The sequence below is a fragment of the Ciconia boyciana genome, chromosome 5 (assembly GCF_034638445.1).
Source record: "Ciconia boyciana chromosome 5, ASM3463844v1, whole genome shotgun sequence".
In the NCBI taxonomy this organism is placed as follows: domain Eukaryota; kingdom Metazoa; phylum Chordata; class Aves; order Ciconiiformes; family Ciconiidae; genus Ciconia; species Ciconia boyciana.
This window is the reverse complement of record NC_132938.1, coordinates 26,735,396-26,755,078: the sequence shown is the minus strand read 5'-3', so window position 1 is coordinate 26,755,078 and position 19,683 is coordinate 26,735,396. Positions and strand designations below refer to the sequence as shown.

General features: G+C 38.3%; 1 protein-coding gene across 4 annotated transcripts in view; it reads right to left on the bottom strand.

The window, feature by feature from the left end:
• N4BP2 (NEDD4 binding protein 2) overlaps nucleotides 1–19,683 on the bottom strand; it is a 61,771-nt gene that overhangs the window by 23,144 nt on the left and 18,944 nt on the right. For 3 of the 4 annotated variants that reach the window (XM_072863109.1, XM_072863108.1, XM_072863111.1), the window contains exons 2-7: nucleotides 13,121–13,235; nucleotides 12,643–12,815; nucleotides 6,541–6,880; nucleotides 3,435–4,665; nucleotides 2,471–2,595; nucleotides 1,179–1,267 (exon numbers count right to left, since the gene is read on the bottom strand). In XM_072863109.1, coding sequence (XP_072719210.1) covers nucleotides 1,179–1,267; nucleotides 2,471–2,595; nucleotides 3,435–4,665; nucleotides 6,541–6,757 — 1,662 coding nt within the window. In that variant the 5' untranslated portion in view covers nucleotides 6,758–6,880; nucleotides 12,643–12,815; nucleotides 13,121–13,235. The remainder of the gene's footprint in view (nucleotides 1–1,178; nucleotides 1,268–2,470; nucleotides 2,596–3,434; nucleotides 4,666–6,540; nucleotides 6,881–12,642; nucleotides 12,816–13,120; nucleotides 13,236–19,683) is intronic. The other variant, XM_072863110.1, reaches the window with a different exon arrangement.

The following is a 19,683-nucleotide window of genomic DNA, read 5'->3' as shown; positions in this document are numbered from 1 at the left end:
TTCTTATCACCTTACCAAACCCTGCACTTCCTGGAAGAACTTTAGTTGTCTCTTTATTTCAGTATACAGCAAAATCAAGGACTTAATTTATGAAAGAACTGTTAATCTGACAATTGTTAATAAATGTAAGGATAATAAAATAAAAAAATTATTAATAAAAACGATCTGTAAGTCCCACTGTTCACTAATCCATTACCACATGCAGCATATGTAGAGTATCTGCTCAAAAGCTGTCAGTTCATATCAGAGACTGTAGTATGTAGTTTCTATACCATGGTAGGAGAAATCCCAGACCTACTTTATAATATATCTTCCAGTATATTATTCCTGTTAATCAGAACCAATTTTATAAAATAATGCAGTTCTGTAAGCGTAAAAAAATTCTTCAAACTACCAACCAAAATGACAAATGATCAACAGCAAAATAAGAGCTAGAGTCTAAAAGTGCTGATGCCCATTTAGAAACAATTAAGTGAAAAGGTGAGAAGCTCCAGAAAACTGGAGTATGAGAAACCTATAACAGAGTTCACCAAGTTATTTAAATCATTAAACATAACTTTGGAAGTTAAATGTAGATTGTATTTACTTAGTACTAAATAAAAGCTGGTCACTTTTAGTCACTAAATAAAAAGCACTACACTACTAACATAAAATAGTGCAGGTGCATTATTTTGATTACATCACTTCAATAAAAATTATTAAGTAAATCTGCATAACTTCAAGCAAGCTAGCAACATTTGATAACTCTAGCCGTCCAACTGGTCAGCTGGTATCTCCCTCTATGTCATATTTAGGACAAAACTAAGATTGAGTTTTCAAGTTTCATGGAGCATCAAGCATCACTCTTATTAATTAGTGCTGATTATATTTTAAAAGTAGCTTATAATTTTACTGATCATATAAAAGAGGAACAGAATTCAGATTCCTCAACAATATTTATTTTTGCTCCCAAGTGCAAAGCAGTTGGCTTTGTCACTTGGAAACTAGGCCAGGTCAATACTCAGACGTGCACAGAATATGACACTGGGTAATATGATTCCATGTAACACTTTATTTTCACTCCAGACTTCCTTGTGGAATAACAGCTAGACTGAGAAAGACAATCTCATTTTAAAACATATGTTGTTGCCATGTTGGTCAATAATCCCTTTTCACACGGATCAAATTGTAATACTAACCAACGTAACATAAGGCTTCATCTCCCATGCTTGTATGTTTGTGTTGTCTATTATTATAGGAGAGATTCTCATTTCAAATGCTTCTTTGGCTGAAAGACACATGTGTACAAAAGAATGTGATATAGTTAATTCCATTATAATAGGGTGGACACATAATATTTATAGTAATTATCTAAATTTGTAATATTTTAAAGTAGATAATCCATGATGATTAACCACTGTGTAAAGAACTCTTGCCACAGCGTCATCTGTTTCAAGGCCCTCTTTTATTTTAGAAATCCCCCCCTCACATGTAAAGCTACTGAGATATGGCATTATTCTTTTGAATTAGCGTATGTATGATAATCAAGGAATGAAAATGCAGATGTAAAATGCACCAAGATGACAAATCAATCATTAAATTAAACTAAAAAAAACTACATGATCACCTTAAAGTGGACTTCTTTGTTGCATACAAAATTCTTGGCTTTATAACAGTCTTAAGATTAGTCCACTCTGTAAACTGTATAAAATATGAAAAATCAAAAGAATTATTGTAATTTAAATACACAATAATGAAATGTTTAGAATCACTAGCTTTGAGAAACAGCACCATGTTTTTGTAGCTATGTTACAATGCGTCTGAACAATCAAAGTTATAACTGAATCACACATTTCTTATTAACCCATTTCTCCACTAGTTAGAAATTTGACAGTAGAAAAGTGATCATGGTTCAAATTTAGCAAATAAAAGCTTAAAGAGAGTTGTTCTGTGGTGAGCTTAGTGGGAGCCACTATCAAAAAACACACTGATTATGGGGGAAAAAAACCCACATTTATTCTGTTTTGCTCTTATAATTTTGTTTTAAATTTGCCAACAATTTAGTGCTCAAGATAAAAAAATAATCAAGAGCAGGAAAATATCTGTGTAAGTGTTATTTGTATCAACATCCTCATTACTTATTGCATATGCATATATAATGGCTCATCTCAGAAGAAATATTTCCAGGAGATGGTACAGATCACCATTCCAGAAATGGGACACACAACCCAAAATACATACCATGGCGAAATCTGAGGACAAAACAATCTTTTGACAAAGACACTGGCATTTTTAATTGCAAAACACACAATGGACAGATGACTTTGGAGTTTGTGCTCATATTCTTTTTCCACACATATATTAAAAAATACTTCTATGATGGGATAAATGCTTGTCCTGTGACACAGGCATTACAAGACAGGCAGCTTTTTAAACAGCACACAAGCATCGAACTGTAAACAAGCAAGCTAATCCCTTATTTATTTCTCACCTCGTTTCCTGTTCCAGTCATGTGCCTCCTCTAAGCAATCGGGATCATAATGGTATTGTCCATGTTTATAAAAGTAATCATCAGTACTAAGAATGATTCCACCTGGGTTATCCTCAAGCAAAGTCCTGTGAAAGATCAAGAAGTAAATAGCTTTTCCCCCTTCTCCTCCCCAGCCCTGATATCTGCTACCATACACACATGTATTTAGTCTCTTGCACAAAACCAAGATTATTTGGAATGGAAGCAGCAAATTTAGGTAAGGGAATAAAATCATCCTCCAGGCAGAAATGATCTATAACAATTTCGCCCTGTTTCCAAAGGCTGAGGATATCTAGGGGAAAGAGTTGACAGAGGTTCCCTACAAGTCTCATTTCAAAACAACAAGGGAGGTATTTTTCCATCTACATCTAGTGACATACTTTCACAGTGACAAATACACATACAGTCTTAATTGCGCCAAATATTTCAGGTGCCAGCCAAAGGAGTCTGCGCTCAATCTAGGCTTTTGGAGAGTCAGAAAAGAAATCAAGAATTCAACCCAAGAAGCTGCACATGTACTACTTACACAAAAGAATTCCAGCAGTGGAAGGGGAATTTTTGCCTATAAAGAGCTGGCATATTTCCATCCATGTTATTGGAAGGAAACACCCAAAATGAACAGGGACTGGAAGAACACAGCAGACCTAATACTACTGTAATGATCCTCTGCTGACATAAACTCCTTTGGCCAGTGACAGACAGAAGTTAAAGCTAACCCCTCCTATTTCAATTTCCACTAGAGGTCAAGGAGCTGCAAGCAACTCAGCTCTCTGCAATTATTACTACTCATCATGCTGCATGTACCACGTAGCTGGCAGTTAGGGTATAAGCATATTTACAAATGTCAGAAAAGTGTCTCTGCCTGCACTAAATCCTGTACACAATTAAGCAATTTCTTTTAGAAGCTCACATATAGATGTTCTACCTTGCCAAATATGATTTTCCTGATCCTGGAACACCTCTGAGAAGAACAAGTACTTGACCTATAAGGTGCATCTTTTTTCTCATCATGTGACAAACAGGTGGCTGCTGTGCTTGCGAGAGGTTCAATTTTGAGTTTCTATCTTGATTTCCCCATACCTTCAGAGAAGGGTTGCTATCCCAGGCATTTGAAACCACTGGAGAGGAAAAAAAAAGTCCTTTTTCCAAAGTCCTATAGTCTGAAACGGGTCTCCACTGCCCTGGACTGACAGCCACAGGAGTTACAAAGCTGTGACTTCCACTGCATGGATAAAACACGGGAGCCATGAGATTCCAGTGTTGTTGAGGCTGACATGACGGTGTAGAAAAATTTAAGTTATAACCCTGCTGAGTTTGCTGAAAATCTGCAGGTTTGGATGCTTTGAAACTGGATGTTTCAAGAGAGACACAGGCCTCTGGAAGAGAAGTGCTCTGGTGGCTGTTAAAGGCAGTCACTACCTCTTCGTGTTGGTCCAGGCACCCTGAATTAGGATTTCCAGTGACAGCTACTCCAAGTTCCAGAGGTCTTTGGGAAGACCCACCAGAAGCAGCAGTCATACTTTCTTGATCCATAACAGTATCTTGTGTCTGTTCAGAATTTCCACATGATATTTCTCCATTCAATTGTTTATAGACTTCTGAAGCTAAATCATGTTGAACACTTATTTCTGACAAATCAGAATCTTCCAATGTCTGTGCAAAAGTGTCTGATGCAGCTGGTGAGCTTGTCTGGATGCTCAGCTGACTCACTGGTGGCTGAGAAGAGCAGAAGTTTTCTAAAACCTCATTATTTGTCCCTATTTGCTGTGGAAAAAGTAGGACATTGCAACCTGAATCAGATTTTTCCCACCCAGGAAATTCATTAAAGCCATCGTGTTCCACAGAGTGCTTATGTACTATTTGGTCATTTGCAGAATGAGGCAATTCATCACTCAAGCTGTATCTCTGAAAGGCATTTTCTATTAAAGAATCCAGTTCTTCAGTCAGCTGCACATCAGGTGATAGGACCTTTTCTTTTCCTTCTTCAGAATTACTTTGTTCTGCAGTACTTTCCCCCATTCTTTCATTTGCAACAGATCTTTGCTGATTAACAAGAACTAGTGATGATTCTACTGAATCAAAACCCAAGGTTTTTGAAGATGCTACTCCTTTGGCGTGGGTAGACAGCTCTAGCAGATAATCCATAGCGTTTTCTACTGTTGAATAAGGTAAAGAGAATAAAGCATAGTCAACTGAACATACACAAGCTGATGTGAATGTGGTTTTTTTACTTGAAGGAGTATTTATCACAACTAAGGAGACAGCCAAAAGACAGTTCACCAATTCATCTTTTAACACACCTTCTGCAACTCCCTTGGTCTGTTTCTCATTAGAGGTAAAGGCAGAACTCAATACAGACATATTGCAAAATAATAACCTAATAAGCATAAAAATTACTAAGGAAATAGTGTCTAAAAATTATTAACTGGGGGGAAAAAAAATCAAAACTGGGTGTTTAAATGGATACTTATTTCTAACCTATCCCATATAGGCGAAATAGCATAAAATGAACCGAAAAACACTACTGAGGACTAAAGAGATAGAAGTATGCAAAATATGTTCATTATGGCTAGGCCCAATGCAAAATGTCATACCTAATATAGCCTGAAAAATCCAGTATCTGCATTAATTCTTTGTAAAGCCACTAAACGGAGTATAGGTTGCCTGTGATCAACATGAACAAAATGAAAACCGGGCACAAGTATCATCTGAGCTCTAAAGCTAAGCTCCTGTTTTCCTGAAAGACAGTGTAGCAAAAAGTCTAAGTCCATGGAAGTGCAACTCTTCCTGCACACATGTTAAATAATATCTTCCTTGTCCTTCCATCCTCTCTACTATATGAGAGCAACTTATTATTACTCATATGAAAAGATGCTAATCTTTCAATTTTTAAACTATTGTTAATAGTACAACACAATAATGAACTCAGCGTGTTTACTGAATTCTCCAATAAGCTTCTAGATAAATCTGTTATTTTGATAAATCTTACTAAGAGTTCAAAGCATGAATCAGTAATTCCATCAATTTGAATTTTAAAAGGAATAACAATCATAGCAACAAACATGAGTGAGCTATTAAGTTATAAACCTAAACAATTTAGGTAAGGTAAAAATGGCAATAAAAGCAGTCCTTTTAATGGCTATCTAGGTTTCATACATATAAAACCAGGCCAAAGTCTGCTTTCTTTGCAAATAGTCTTGGAAAAATCTCAGCTAATCACATCTGATCATATGAATACAGATTGATTAAAATGCTCCATGTATGACTTATTCCCCTGCCAAATAACTCCTCAGATGTTGCTATCCAGCATCTCATCTGTTACTTTGATTATAAGCAAATGAACTTGTATATAGAAGAATTTCAAAACCACAAAAGCATGGGAAGGACTGGGCACAGACATGAAAATAGTCTGTCAGGAGAGGTGGGTATGTAGCTTGGCAGAATACAGGGGGAGAAACACAGTCCAAGTGAGGCTGCAGAGAATTCAACATGACAAAGAGAATTTATCCTGCAAAAACTAATCCTCAGTGGAGATGACAAGATGACAGTGCAAAATAGAAAGTAAAACAAAAGCTCAAATCAAGTATTTAAGGAAAAGCAAATGCTGCCAGGACCACATATGGTGTACCATTGTCTTAAAAAATTGTGATCTAGAACATAAAATACCCCTCCTGCAGAAACAGTTTATGCATCTAGGAGATAGGGCACAGAAACTAATTGGAAGAAACAGATTCTCCTCACAACTCTACCACCGCCTGCTCTCTGTCACAGAACAAGCCACTTAAACTGTACCTCCATTTATGGAGCACACTGCTACTGCAAATTACCAGCCTCACAGAAGCATTGTCAAACTTGGAGAATCTTGCATGGAAAGAGCTACAAAATTTCAAAATATTATGACTCACCTACTCATTAAAAGCTAAACTCACAAATATGCTTGCAACACCCACACCAACTTTTCTGGTGTCGCCCTAGTTAAGAGCTGTCTGCATATGGAACAAAACTTGTAATGACAACTGTACATTATTTACCTTTAAAATCACATTCAGACAGGACCATATAAACCACACTAGGATCTAGGTCAGAAAACATTTCTGACATACTGTTGAAGAGCTCTTCTTTATTGACACTATGCATTGCTGGTGACACGGAGCAGCTTGGGTCCCCTTGGGATACAGCAACAGCAGTTCTGTCAGAATTGCCATTCTTCCGAGAAGGACTCCCACCAGCTTTCCTTCTCCGCGGCATTTTGTTTTCTAAGAATCAGCTTGCTTTTCGTTTTAGTTTGTTCACATGAGGCTGACAGCACCAAGCCCGGAAATCACAAAAAAACCTCTCATAACTGGGATACGCATAACAGAAATAGCAGACCTGGGAAAAAAAAAAGAACAGAGAAATTTTAAGAAAATACACAGTCACATGTCCATGTCTCCTATATAGGTAGCTAAAAGATCAAAAAAAAAAAAACCACCATAAGCATCCAGGAAAGCATTTTCTATAAGGCTGCCTTTCTTCTTTTCAAATGGCTGACAGCTAAATAGCAGCCTTATTTTCCAACTAACTAGATACTGAATCTGCATCTGGAAGAGAGAACGAATAAAATGGATTTTAAAAGAAAAATCCAGAAAAGTAAAAGGAAGCAATGCAAGGCAGCCAGTTCACAAATATTCGTCTGCTAACACCTACTGATGACCAGTTAACATTATGGAATGCTTATATTGTGTTAAAATTCAGAAATTTTGCTCCTCTTACAAAAGTACTGGAAAACATAACAGACATCTCAAAATCTTCCAGCAGTCCTTCATGACTTCCCCCACTCCCAGCCCCCAATTTTTAAAGAGTAAACAGTTGGGGTTCTTCAATGTTCAAACACTGGCATAGGTTGCCCAGAGAGGTTGTGGAGTCTCCAACCATACAGATTCTCAAAACCTGACCGAACATGGCCCTGAGCAACCTGCTGCAGGTAACCCTGCTTGAGCAGGTGGGTTGAACCAGATGACATCCAGAAGTGCCTTCCAACCTCAGCCTATGTGGGTTTTTTTTAATTGTTAAAAACATTTTAAAACTTTATAAGCCATAAAGCAAGAAGAGGCTTTTGTCCACCCCCAACCCCCCCACTTCTGCCATAAAGCCTTTGACTACATCTAGTTAAAACATTATGGCATCTATAATAACTGCAGTTACTGCATTAACCTTGTTTAGAAAAGGAAAGTGATCATTAATTGAAGTAAAAGCACAGAGTATGGCATGATCTCACTTTTTTCTTTATATCAAAATAACATCAAAGCTCTGTTGTGTTCTAGTGATGCTCATAATAAACTAATTTATAATTTTTACAAATAATTATTCAGAAGACTAGCAAATCTTGGTAAGGCTGAGAATCTGAAGTTAATTACAGCAAGAAGTCACTATTTAGTGATAACAGTTACTGAGTAGGCCATAAAATACCTGTGTCTACATAAAGATTATTTTGCCAGTGATGACCAATTCAACATGTGCAGATAAATCAATGGCAGCACTTCCAACTTCACTTAGTCCTTCCCTCCCTGGATCATTAGCACACAAATGACAATGTCAGATCAGTGCCAGATTTGGACAGCACTTCTCCATTATTCTCTAGCCATCTCTTCCAGCAACCAAGGGAAGTATAATTTAGAAGAGCGTGGACTGTTACATTCCCTCCCAAGTCATAGAAATTTATGTAAGAAAAATGAACAACTCCAGGATCCCAGGAGTTTCTACCATATGTATATGGACCTTAGACAGACAAACGAGACTGATGTCTGAAACAATGAAGAGGGTCAAGGAAGTCTGAAATGCACAACAAGGAAAACAATACACAGGAAAAAGAAGAGGCAGACTTCCAAAAATAAAGGAGAAACGACAGTGGAAGATGCTAGTTAGCCAGACTGAGCTGGGACAATTGCAGCTGGTTCTTTCATTACACTTTTTTTGGTTCACCTCTCTGATTAGCCATCCTTACACCATTCTTTACTGTCACAAAAAAGTATTCAAGCAGAACAATTTTAAAAAGTTACAGCAAGTCATGTTTTTCAGACTCATATTTCTAATTGATTCATTCTCCAGCCAGTAAAACAGGTTGAGACCTAACTTCACACAATGTGTCAGTGTTAAAAAATGTGATTGTTCCTCACTAAAACAGGTTCAGTGACAAAGAAAAGACCCTGCAAGGGAGAAAGGTATTCATGCACCTTGACCTTACTGAGCACCAAGAGACTTTAAGCAGAACACTCCAAGTGTGGTCAATGTTTTAATCCGACTCTTATAATGATCAACCCTGTAAGGATCTGCTGCTTGAAAAACATGCTCTGTAGCTAGGACTTTTAACAATCGATTGCCTTACTTCACTATAGGATATTCCCTTCCCAATGTATTTCCTGCATTAGGCTGTATATCCTGCTATGTGTTAGGATGCCTTACTCTAATGACCTTAGGAAGCCACACACTTCAGTCTATGTGAATCTCAAATCAGCAAATTTACACTGCGTTGCTTCAGGATTATTGAGGCCTAAACTGTTCATCACAATTAATCAAAGAAGGGAAAAGGAGGCAGAAGGGAAAAGGAGGCAGAAGGGAAAAGGAGGCAGAAGGGAAAAGGAGGCAGAAGGGAAAAGGAGGCAGAAGGGAAAAGGAGGCAGAAGGGAAAAGGAGGCAGAAGGGAAAAGGAGGCAGAAGGGAAAACAACACTGGTTACCTCAGAACTTACACCCAGGTCAAAACATTGGTGACTCCCACTACACATCCATATACGCTAAGGCAATGCACAGATCCACATTTTGTCCCATGTCTCCATTTAAAGTCTTAGTAAAATTGTAGAAATTGTTAAACCTATCAAAAAGATAGATCAGCATTGCCCAGGATTTCATTTAAATAAGGTATTTACCATGGCCAGTATCGCAGACAGATATTTTGACAGAATCTCCTTTGTTTACCACAATATTTTCAACGAAATTCCTGGACCGATTCCTGGGCGATATCTTCTGTTGATATTACCAAGCACAATAAAAGTACATAAAAATAGATGCCTGCACACATACAAAGCACACTGTACTATACTACATAAGAAATAACATTAACACGCTCAACTGAAAGGAATAATTTTCACTTGCTTTTAAGAGCGTTCCCTGAAATTTACAGATTATTTTTTCTAGGGACTTGCCTTTTCAGATATTAAAGTTTCTCTTTTTGAAAATTAGTTGTCTATGAAAGAGGAAATAATTTTGAATAACCCAATAGCCAGACTTGCAGGTCAGCTGTATTCAGTGGTTTTGGATAACATAATGTGAATCAGTCTGTAGTTTGCTGTGGATGAGGGTTTTTTTCCCCTCAAGATGAAAATGGAGTTGTAATAACATAATGATTTAGAAGAGCAGGACTGCTCTGAACACACTGAAAGGGAATTCTAGACAATTAGCCAGAGGCTGCAATATACTCAGAGGTTCACTAGTCAGTTCTCGGTACTGTTAAGACATACATCCAATTAGAACAACAGCTGTTTCATTTCAGCACTGATGAAAAACTATACTCCTGTGGCAGTCTCAACTTCACCTTTAAAAACAAAGCAAAACAAAATCCATGAGCACCTCTTCACTCATTCTTCAGAAATACACATCTCCTGACAGTAAGGATCTCCTCCCAATTTAATTCAACTCCCACAAACAAGCATATGTACAAAAATCTGCCCATATGAAAATTACCTTCCAAATTAAGCAATCTTACAAATAAAAGAGATATTAAGATACCGGCATTCTCTACAAAATAAGGTAATTTTCAAACCCTACCAACCTAGAAGAGAAAAAATAGACTTGTCAGGTCAGGGCACTTTAACTTCATCGTCTTTCTAGATGGCCAGAGTTTATTTCCTATGGTAGATTATGAGCCTCAGGTGTTGCCTGTTCCAGTACTGCTACCCCTAAGGAGCTAGATGGATGCATCACAGACATTCTGTAGGCACAGACACACGTAGCCAGAGATCAGCATCCATTACAGGAAAGCCAGTCACTACAGAGACAGGCAGGCACCAACGTAATCAACCTAACACAGCACATTTTTCTTTTCTGTTTGACAGACAGAACAATGAGGTGTACAGAAGTGTACCTGGCACAGCAAGGATGGACCAAGATCTCAAGTTTCAATCCCAGCATCTTACTAACAACATTCAACTTTCCTTTCCAGTGAAAGGAAAATCAATCATTTCATAAACTAGTTCTAAGAATGTGTTTATAATTGCCTAGGGGAAAGAAAGAAAGATGATCAATGTTTCCAATAAATACAAAGTGTCTGTTAGTTATACAGAAGAGGAAAAATATGCAAGTTCTGCCCCCCCTCCATTTTTTGCACTCTCATTACTAAATTGATATACTAATTCATGAAGCATTACAGTCTTAGGAAAATATATAAGAAAATTATTCCATAAAGCATGGACTGAATTTAAATCAAGGAATTCCCCTGCAGACACATGTTCCAAAAGGTTCCATTTTATTTTCATTAATACAATTGTCCATAGAAGAAATTAATCCAAAATAGCAGGAGTGTAATAGTCATCCTGGTCAGACTCCCCTTTTTTCCATTAAGGGGAAAAAAAAAGTAAAAAAAACCAAAACCCAAAAACCTTCCAGGCTCCAACATAAGTAAAGCAAATTGTAACTTTAACTTAATTGTAAGGTGTCCTTAGAAAAATTCAAAGTGTACTCTTTCTTATGACACATAATCTAACAAATTCAAAACATTTAAACAATCCAAACAAAAACCTAAGGGGGGAAAAAAATCCCCAAGACCCTCCAAAACCAAATCTGTTATTTTTGAAAGATCTAAGATTTATTTTATGTTAGGAAATAATTGCTAACATAGACTTGTCATACACAAGCCATCACATTGCTAACCAGTACTGTTATATCAGCAAACCCGCTGTGAAGAATTCTCCTAGAACTTTGAAGAAACTAAAAAAAAAAAAATCAGGCTACAAATGCATTTTCTAAAATTAAGCTAAAAGGCACAAGTCATGTTTATATTGAGGCTACATTAAATTTGTCCAGCTAAACTACTTTTGTTTTCCATAGAAAAAGCTGGAAATTCCCCCCTGCTTTCTAAGAACTGCTATATATTGTTGAAGAACTGTATTTTTACAAAATCAAACAAAAGCTACTATAAAACAATATTAGGCACCATCTGACTCTTCTAAAATTTCTGGAAAAGCAATATAAGTCTCAGGCTTGAGACGTGCATTATTGTTTCATTTTCAGAGTAATATGAAAATGTATATGCAGTTGCTGAATAAAGATCTGATTAAGGCCTGACACACCTCATGTCTTTTACACTGGGATGTCTTCTTAGAAACCACACATGGTAGCTTGCATTTTCAAGATGTGTCAAAATTCTCAAGTAGAGTGGACTGACTGCAAGCTCTATTACACATATAATCTCAAGTATAGGAAGAGAAGGAAACAGGTAGTATTCAAGAAGAGACAGAAGGCACATAAAGGAAGAAATATACTAAATTACTTTTTAAGTGAGTTAGATAGTTGATAGCAAAGTATTCACAAAGCTCTTTAAATCAGAGATACTGCATTGGGAAACAATCAGCAGTAAATATATTTTTTTCAAAGTCATTAGGAGAACTTATTTTTTTACGCAAACAGACCAGAAAAATATTCTAACCACTACTCAAGGTTTACTAAAAGCATTCAGCAGCATGGGACATTCCTGGTTTAACTGTGGTCAAGTTCAACTGACAAATAAGTTATCAATATTACTTCTCTTCCTTTTTTAAAGACAAAGGAAGCCTCCAACCTTGATACAGTGTAACATTCAACCAATATGACCAAAGCTGCCTGACTTGTATACATTTTTAAATTTTGCCGATTAATTTAAGGAAGTTAACTCCATACATATAAGAGAGGTTGGTTTGGGGGTTGTTTTTTTTTTGTTTTGGCTTGCTTTTGGTTTTGGGGGGTTTTAAACAATTTTTTTTATTTCAAACTACACAAAATATTTATCATGTACTGTTCATTTCAGTCTTCTGGCTTTTAAAAAACACACACATATATATACTGACATGCTGGAGACTGAAAAAAAAAAATCTGTATTTGTAATTCAAATAAAATAGAACTTACATTTTCAGCTTCACTGAGTTGCCCCGCAGTAGGTCCCTTCTCATCTTTCCAAAACCACCATTGATGGCACATTTAATAAAGATCTGCTGTTAAAAAATATAATGCACTCTTCTATCAGGAAACCATACTTTCAAACATACAAATTAGATGTCAGCAGAAGTGGATGCTCCCTCCTGACAAAGGAATGATCAGAACACAAATTAAAATTGATATTTTGCTCACAGACGATACAACTTTAAGCAAAGTTTTAACACTGAGCAACACACATAATTGTTTTTAGCAGATTAAGCACAGCTAACATTTTACTGACAAAGTACCCAATGTGCCAAGTTGAGCTCAAATGTAAGTTTTCCTAAGGATAAGAATACCTACTTGATTTCAGCTACTGACTTCTCATCTAAAAATGCTGACTTACATCACATAAAGAAATAACATAATGGCAGCAGAATTACTTAGGAATAAAAGTAATTTTCCTCACTTGTCATTCCACTTGGTTCTTCACCACAGTTCTTAACCATCTTGAAAAGGTTTACATATCCATGCTGGTCAATAAAAGATTTGTTCCATCATGTGGGGAATTAGGCAAAGAAAACCTGGTACATCAAAATAAGAATATGTTACTTACAGATATACCACTAATTTGCAATGCCCTACCAATAGTAAAAAACTGCACTTCTGTTCATTGAAGAGGCTGCAAACTCCCAACCCACTGTGTACACACCAAAGATGTTAGATCTACTCAAAGCCTGACTTAATTCCAGTATACATATTAGCCTAAAGCTCACTTTCCTGGCAACAGTCTTGTGCTTTCAATCAAATTAAAATAAATAAAAAAAAAACCAAAACACAAACAAAAAACCCTACGAGCATAAGCACCTAAATCAGGTAAAGAATTTGGAACAAATATTCTGTCGCACTCCTAACATGGCAGGTTGAGGACTCAACTATCTTATAACAGTCTTCACAAGAGATCAAGAAACCGTTGTCCCATTTTGCATCTAACCTCATTCCACTGCTCCAAAGCATTAAGAATTGTCATCAAAACATACACAGCACTTCACATAAGCAAGAATTTGATGATGAGGATCCAAATTTACAAAGTAAAGGACAGGTTGCAGGCAAAGAACACTATTCACCCCACTGTCGAACATGTGGCTTCACAAAAAACATGCCAGGAAAGGCTGAATTTTACAGAACATTTAATCTCTGAATATAAATTCAGCCTAGAACAGAATGAAAAGGCTGAAGCGTACCTGATAGCAGTGTAACCCTACATTATTTCCACTACTCAGATTTCTGCTTTCTGAATCAGGCTCTACTAACACATGCATTAAAATACAAAGGTTATTTCCACATTTGTTCACTTGCACTTTGAAGTCTCATAAATGGAACGAACCAAGTAAGTATTTAAACACAAGCACAAGAGAAAAAAGCAGCCAATGAAATCAAACTGAGACCCAATCATTGTACTCTCTAGTTGTATTTATACAACAAGCAGCTTTTCTTTTTTGACAATGTTCGAGTCCTCTCTCTAAAAACACAAGGTAAAAAAGGGAAGAAAAAAAGCAAATGCCTTCCAGTAGATGTTTCTCAATAAGCTTGAGAGTAGCAAAGGAGACAGTCTGGGAGCCTTTTGTGTTCTTCCATTTCTGCCAGCAGTCAGCAACAGAACAGGCCACCTAAACACTTTGTTATTTAATGTGAAAATCTATACCCAGCTAGAGACAAAGTGCTTTTAAAAATACTTCGAGCATCTTTTCTGCTCTTTTCCTTCTCCCACTCAGTGTTATTCCTACTGGTTGTTCCAAGGGCTTTGGCTATTTCAACAGTTTTACCTAAGGTCCTCTTTTTCACATCAACTTCTGCCAAAGTACAAGACACTGACACATATGTCTCAATACACTTGTTTTATGCAATCTGCTCTGCTAGGGGGTTTTTCCACTTCTGTGATTTTTAAGCTTTGTGTATGGCCTGGACCAGAGACAGATTCTTTTGAAGCAGCAGCAGAAAATAAATTTTGCTTTGAGTACAAAACAAAAACTTTGTCCATCAAGTACACACACAGCTCAAGAGTACAAAACCAGCACAAACTCATCTGAAGTGGATGCTTAGGAAGTAAATACAACTTGCAGGAAGAGCAGAGCCCTGTTCATTAGGAAGGACTCAAAGGCTCTTCTCCACATGCCACATCACAAGAAGTCAACCTGCAGTGGTAGTCAGCTGGTGTTTGACAGGTGACAGAATCCACATCAGCCGGTTTCCTTTTAAGCCGGGAAGCTGCTCTTGCTAGAGGCCCTCCATACAGGCGAGGACTAGCTCCCAGAAAGGCGCTCCCTCAAACACAGGCAGATCTCCTGCTGGGTGCACATGATTAAAGCAGTGAGGTAGGAGGAAGAAAGCCACCAGCAAGCACATCCTCCAGCACCAGGTCTGCTTGGTAAGAACTACTTTTGTACTCGCCTTCTTTTTGCTGTGTGCTGAAGGCCAAAGCTTGGGACATGGCAAAAAAAAACAAGTGGCCTTGGGATTATGGAGGGTGCAAATATGCAGCCTGACAAGCTAGAAAAATCAACAAGCAGTTGTTTTCCTTGTTTAGGTGGAGAGGGCTGTTGCTTGGGTTTTTTGGGTTTTTGGTTCCCCCCCCAAAAAAATAATAAAAGTATCTGCAAAATGTCTTTCCAGCCCTAGGAGAGCGTTGATATATCCCATCCTTTTATAGCTTCCCTTCTACATTCTTTGGTAGCCTCCCACACAGCTCACAGCCCTGCTCAAGCATGCTGAAGTAAGGGTTACCCATGCCTGTGCCAAACTCAGCTTTGAGGGGAGATCTTCCAGGAGGCACAGCTCTCAGGCTACCTGGGCTGTCCCCAGTGCAAACTCCACATAGCTCAGCTGCTTTGCTGTGACCTATGCCCGGCCCCCAGAGCAACATAACACACTGCAACAAAGGAGACCAGACTTGTGATTATGGTGGTGCTTCTGCAGTTTCACACCTGCCATCAGTACTACTGCCTAAGATTGTATTCCTGCTCCACATTATAAAACAGCAAGACAGAGAGAGGTATTTGGAAAGAGAAAAGATAACTCCTGCCAGGTGGAACTGTGACTTGCCCACAACACGTTTCCAGAGATTCTGTCCGAAAGCCAGGCTGAAGGGCAGTGAATAGAAGTAACACGTCTCTGCAAAATGGCAGTTCCCCAGCACAACAGAATTTCCTTTCACATGTCTCCAGATGAACTTTCATACCTGTCTCTGAAAAGCCTTCATACTGACAGCAGTGCCTGGATCTTGTAATTCAAGACTTGGTGCTTCTCTGAATTGCTGGAAATAGCTTGCAATCTTTTATAAATTGCAACTCCAGGAAGATCTAGCTAAGAAGCTACAATATAATCTAATGCACAAAATATTTGAGGCTGATAAAAAAAGGAAAATATAACATTATAAAGCTGAGCAAGACTCTCCTAATGAGGTTAATTTTAATATGGCTATATTCTGCTATATTAGTGTTTCCTGTTTCATAAGGATTTTTAGTTGTTTTTTTTTCTGTGACTGAGACCTGGCCAAAGGGTGAGCACTTATTTTAGCGTTTGGAAAGTCAGCAAAAGGGCAGCAGCAAGGGTGAGGACTCGTTCCATCAAGATGAGAAGATACTGTGAAAGAGGAATATTACTGAAGATTACAAGTGATGCTTATTATGGGCACACACATGCAGGTGGCATTATGGAGGAAGGAAAAGTGGAACATTTAAAGAACACTTAGAGTTTTCTGCACTGGCAGCAGTCAAGGCTGGCAATAAATGCAAATGCTACTTCCCCAAATCTTGGCTTGCTTTAGCTGTTGATGCAAATGAAGACAGCTTTACTTTCTTCTTATAGATGATGCTGCAACTCTTAACGCGGCTGGGAACAAAGGGAAGTGGATGTCAAAGACTCAGACTCCAGAGCATGAATCTTCAGACCTCTGTAGGCACCTAACAGGGCTTCTGCAATGGTTCTGGTGCTTCCATGTACAAAGGCTTCTCAGCTCCACTCCTTTCCCTTGTGTCTGATACACAGAACTACTCAAAGGCATCGCTGTCTGGCCAACTTTCTGCAGTAAAATCTCTTCCTACCTGAAGGTCTGCTTAAGACCTTCAAGTCCATGATGCATACAGTGCTGCACTCTGGTGATCCCCAGCTGCCACTTCCCTCCTAACAGCCTAATACAGTTTTCAGTTCTGTGACTCTAAATGAAGGTTTGTTGCACACTGGGACAAAGCTGAAGCACAAGGCATTTTTGGACTTCAGCGTGGGGCTCAAATACTGAAACAAAATGAAGATGCATTCAGGTTTGCAGAAAGCACTTGCAGGAACAGGAGACTGATGAGAAGATCATGACTGCCAAAACATCAGAGCACACGGTGTGCTGGAACATAAGCCAGATTTTTCACCAAAGTGTCATCTATTAACCAGTGACCTCAGAACAGTAGTGGCCACATCAGGAAGCTGAGGAGTCAGGTTGGAAAGAGACATAAAGCAGTTTGTGAACTTTGCTGGTGGTCCACGTACAACAGCAACATGAGAACCACTCCAAACTTCCCGAACAGGAACATACTATAGTGACACATAATACACTTAGCCAATTCACACCGATTCAAGCTGCACCATACAATTACAACTTAAAAAAGGAAGCAATTAACCAGATCACATAAAGCAAGCAAGATAGGAATGAGAATAGCTTATTCATGTAGACATCCTAAATATTTCCTTGAAGAAAAAAAAATTAAAATCACATCTCAGGTCCTAGGCTGGAAACTACATTACACAGACCTATCAGGGCCATTAGAAATGGCCATTATATCTATTTCACATGTTCAAAGGCACTTCCATTGCTGAAGCCGCTAGGCCAGCTGAACATAGCACATACACAGCTATTAAAAAGATAAAAACTATTTTCAGCTTAATGTAAACCACGTATAGATGACCTCATCCTGATCTAGGTACATCAACAAAAAGCTTACAGCCTCCAAATGACTGTCATTACTTACTTGATAGAGACTTAAACCTGTCATTTACCTTCAGAAAGTAGTTCACATGAGTCCACCTTATATGACTGTAAAAAACATCAGCCAGGTCAATTTAAATAGTTTTAAATGGTGGCTTGAGTTAATACAGGCAATTTTTGAGACGGAACACAGACCAGTTACATAAACCAACCCACTGGTAGATCAAAAATCCCCAGTGGAGTCATGAGAAAAAACAGCTGGAAAACTTAACCTCTTCCATAACCATGGCTGGATTCAGAAGAAAGTATCAATGTACAGCCTTACTTAATTCTGAGAGGCAGTGTAACTGACAGCTCATTAACACCCTACTGACATTTTTATAGTAGCAGAGCCTCTGTAAAAAAAACAAAGGCAGCAACTTCCTAAAACTCAAGGATTAATAATTCAGGAACTTTTACCAGAGCTAAATTCACATGCAGAACTCTACTGAAAATAATAATTAGACTGATTATGTCAGCCATTTAGCACAGACTATAAATCAGCACACAGGTAGGAGTGAAAGACAAGAGACCATGCAACACCTCAGAACTATAGCCCTCCGAAGTCCCTATTACAACATATTTATACACTAATTCAAGACAACATAATTCTCTTTTGTAAAATGGACAAGGTAACAGGTAACAATCCACCTGCACCATAAAGTGAAACAGCTGTAAGTATATCATGGATCTTCCCTAAAACCATGCCTAGGCTAACATTTTTGTCGGGTACTATTGCGCTTTCACATTGGTAACACCAAGAATCTCGCTTCCCTCTAATATCAGGCCTTCCCCCCGCTGAAATGCTCTAATGTTAATAAAATAGAGGGAAAGTTCTTACCAAAAAAAACAAGTGTAAATGAGACCACAAAAAAACACAGGGCAATTCCACAGTTAAAACAAACAAACAAAAAAAACACAACAGGAGAAAGCCTATAAAGAGGAAATTAAAGGATTTTTAAGAAGTGCTTTGATGCTGTTAAATTTCCTTCGCGAGCTCTTCACGTAATCTATAGGAACACAAACTATTGCAACTTGAAAGTGCTGCAAACACATGACACAAGCAAGCCCTGCCCTAGTCATGGTGACTGTACGCGGATGAATCAGAACTAAAACTCTCTTGCTTACAAACATATACCATACTTAAATTTTTCCACCCTTCTGTAATTTGCTTCAGGTTTATCTCTCAACCTTTGGCTCTCCAATCACATGCCAAGACATATTAACTAAAGCTTTTATTCCAGTGAAGGTGAAATGGATGAAGAGCAACCTGATTAACTTCTCTGTTCTTTTGCTTTACCTGAAATATCCAAAATACTTTTGGAGGTTGTTTTGCAATATCCAAAACACTTTTGGAGGTTTTTTGCTTAAGTACTATATGAACTATTCTCATCTTTTCACTGCAAGGTCCTACTGAAAGACTTGAGATGCATACTAAACTTTGTCAAGATGCTGTATAAAAACATTTTAAGTGTCTCTTAAGAGTCAAACTGTTCTTAGTCATTTAGAACAAGAGTTTAGAAAAGTAATAGTAAATATGTATTTGTTTTCCTCTCCTTTGAAGTCAGACTCCTCAGGAGCTCCAGTGACCTTATGGCACTTGGTCAGCAAAACTGCAGACCATGTCCAAAGCACGTGGGAATACTATGCTACGAAGGACACAAACAACGCCAACGACGTGATAAACACGTTTCAGCGGTTCTTGACTGTTAACGAATAACCCTTTAAAGTACTAAAAATCTTTTGATTTCATTTTGCACGGGGTGGATTTATCTTGCTGGGCCCTACTCTTCGGGAGATGCTTTTAAAGTTCACGGGCACTCCACATCGTTTGCCCGGGACAAACGGGCGAAGCATTTCCACCGACTTGCCAGCCCTAACCCTTCCTCCAGCGGCCGCTACACAGGCCGCAGCTGCTGGCAGGGCAGGCCGGGGCCGGGGCCGCGGCCGCGGCCCTCCCCGGGACTACCGGGAGCAGGAGTCGGCGTTTCTGAGAGGAAGGCCAGGCACCTCGGCCG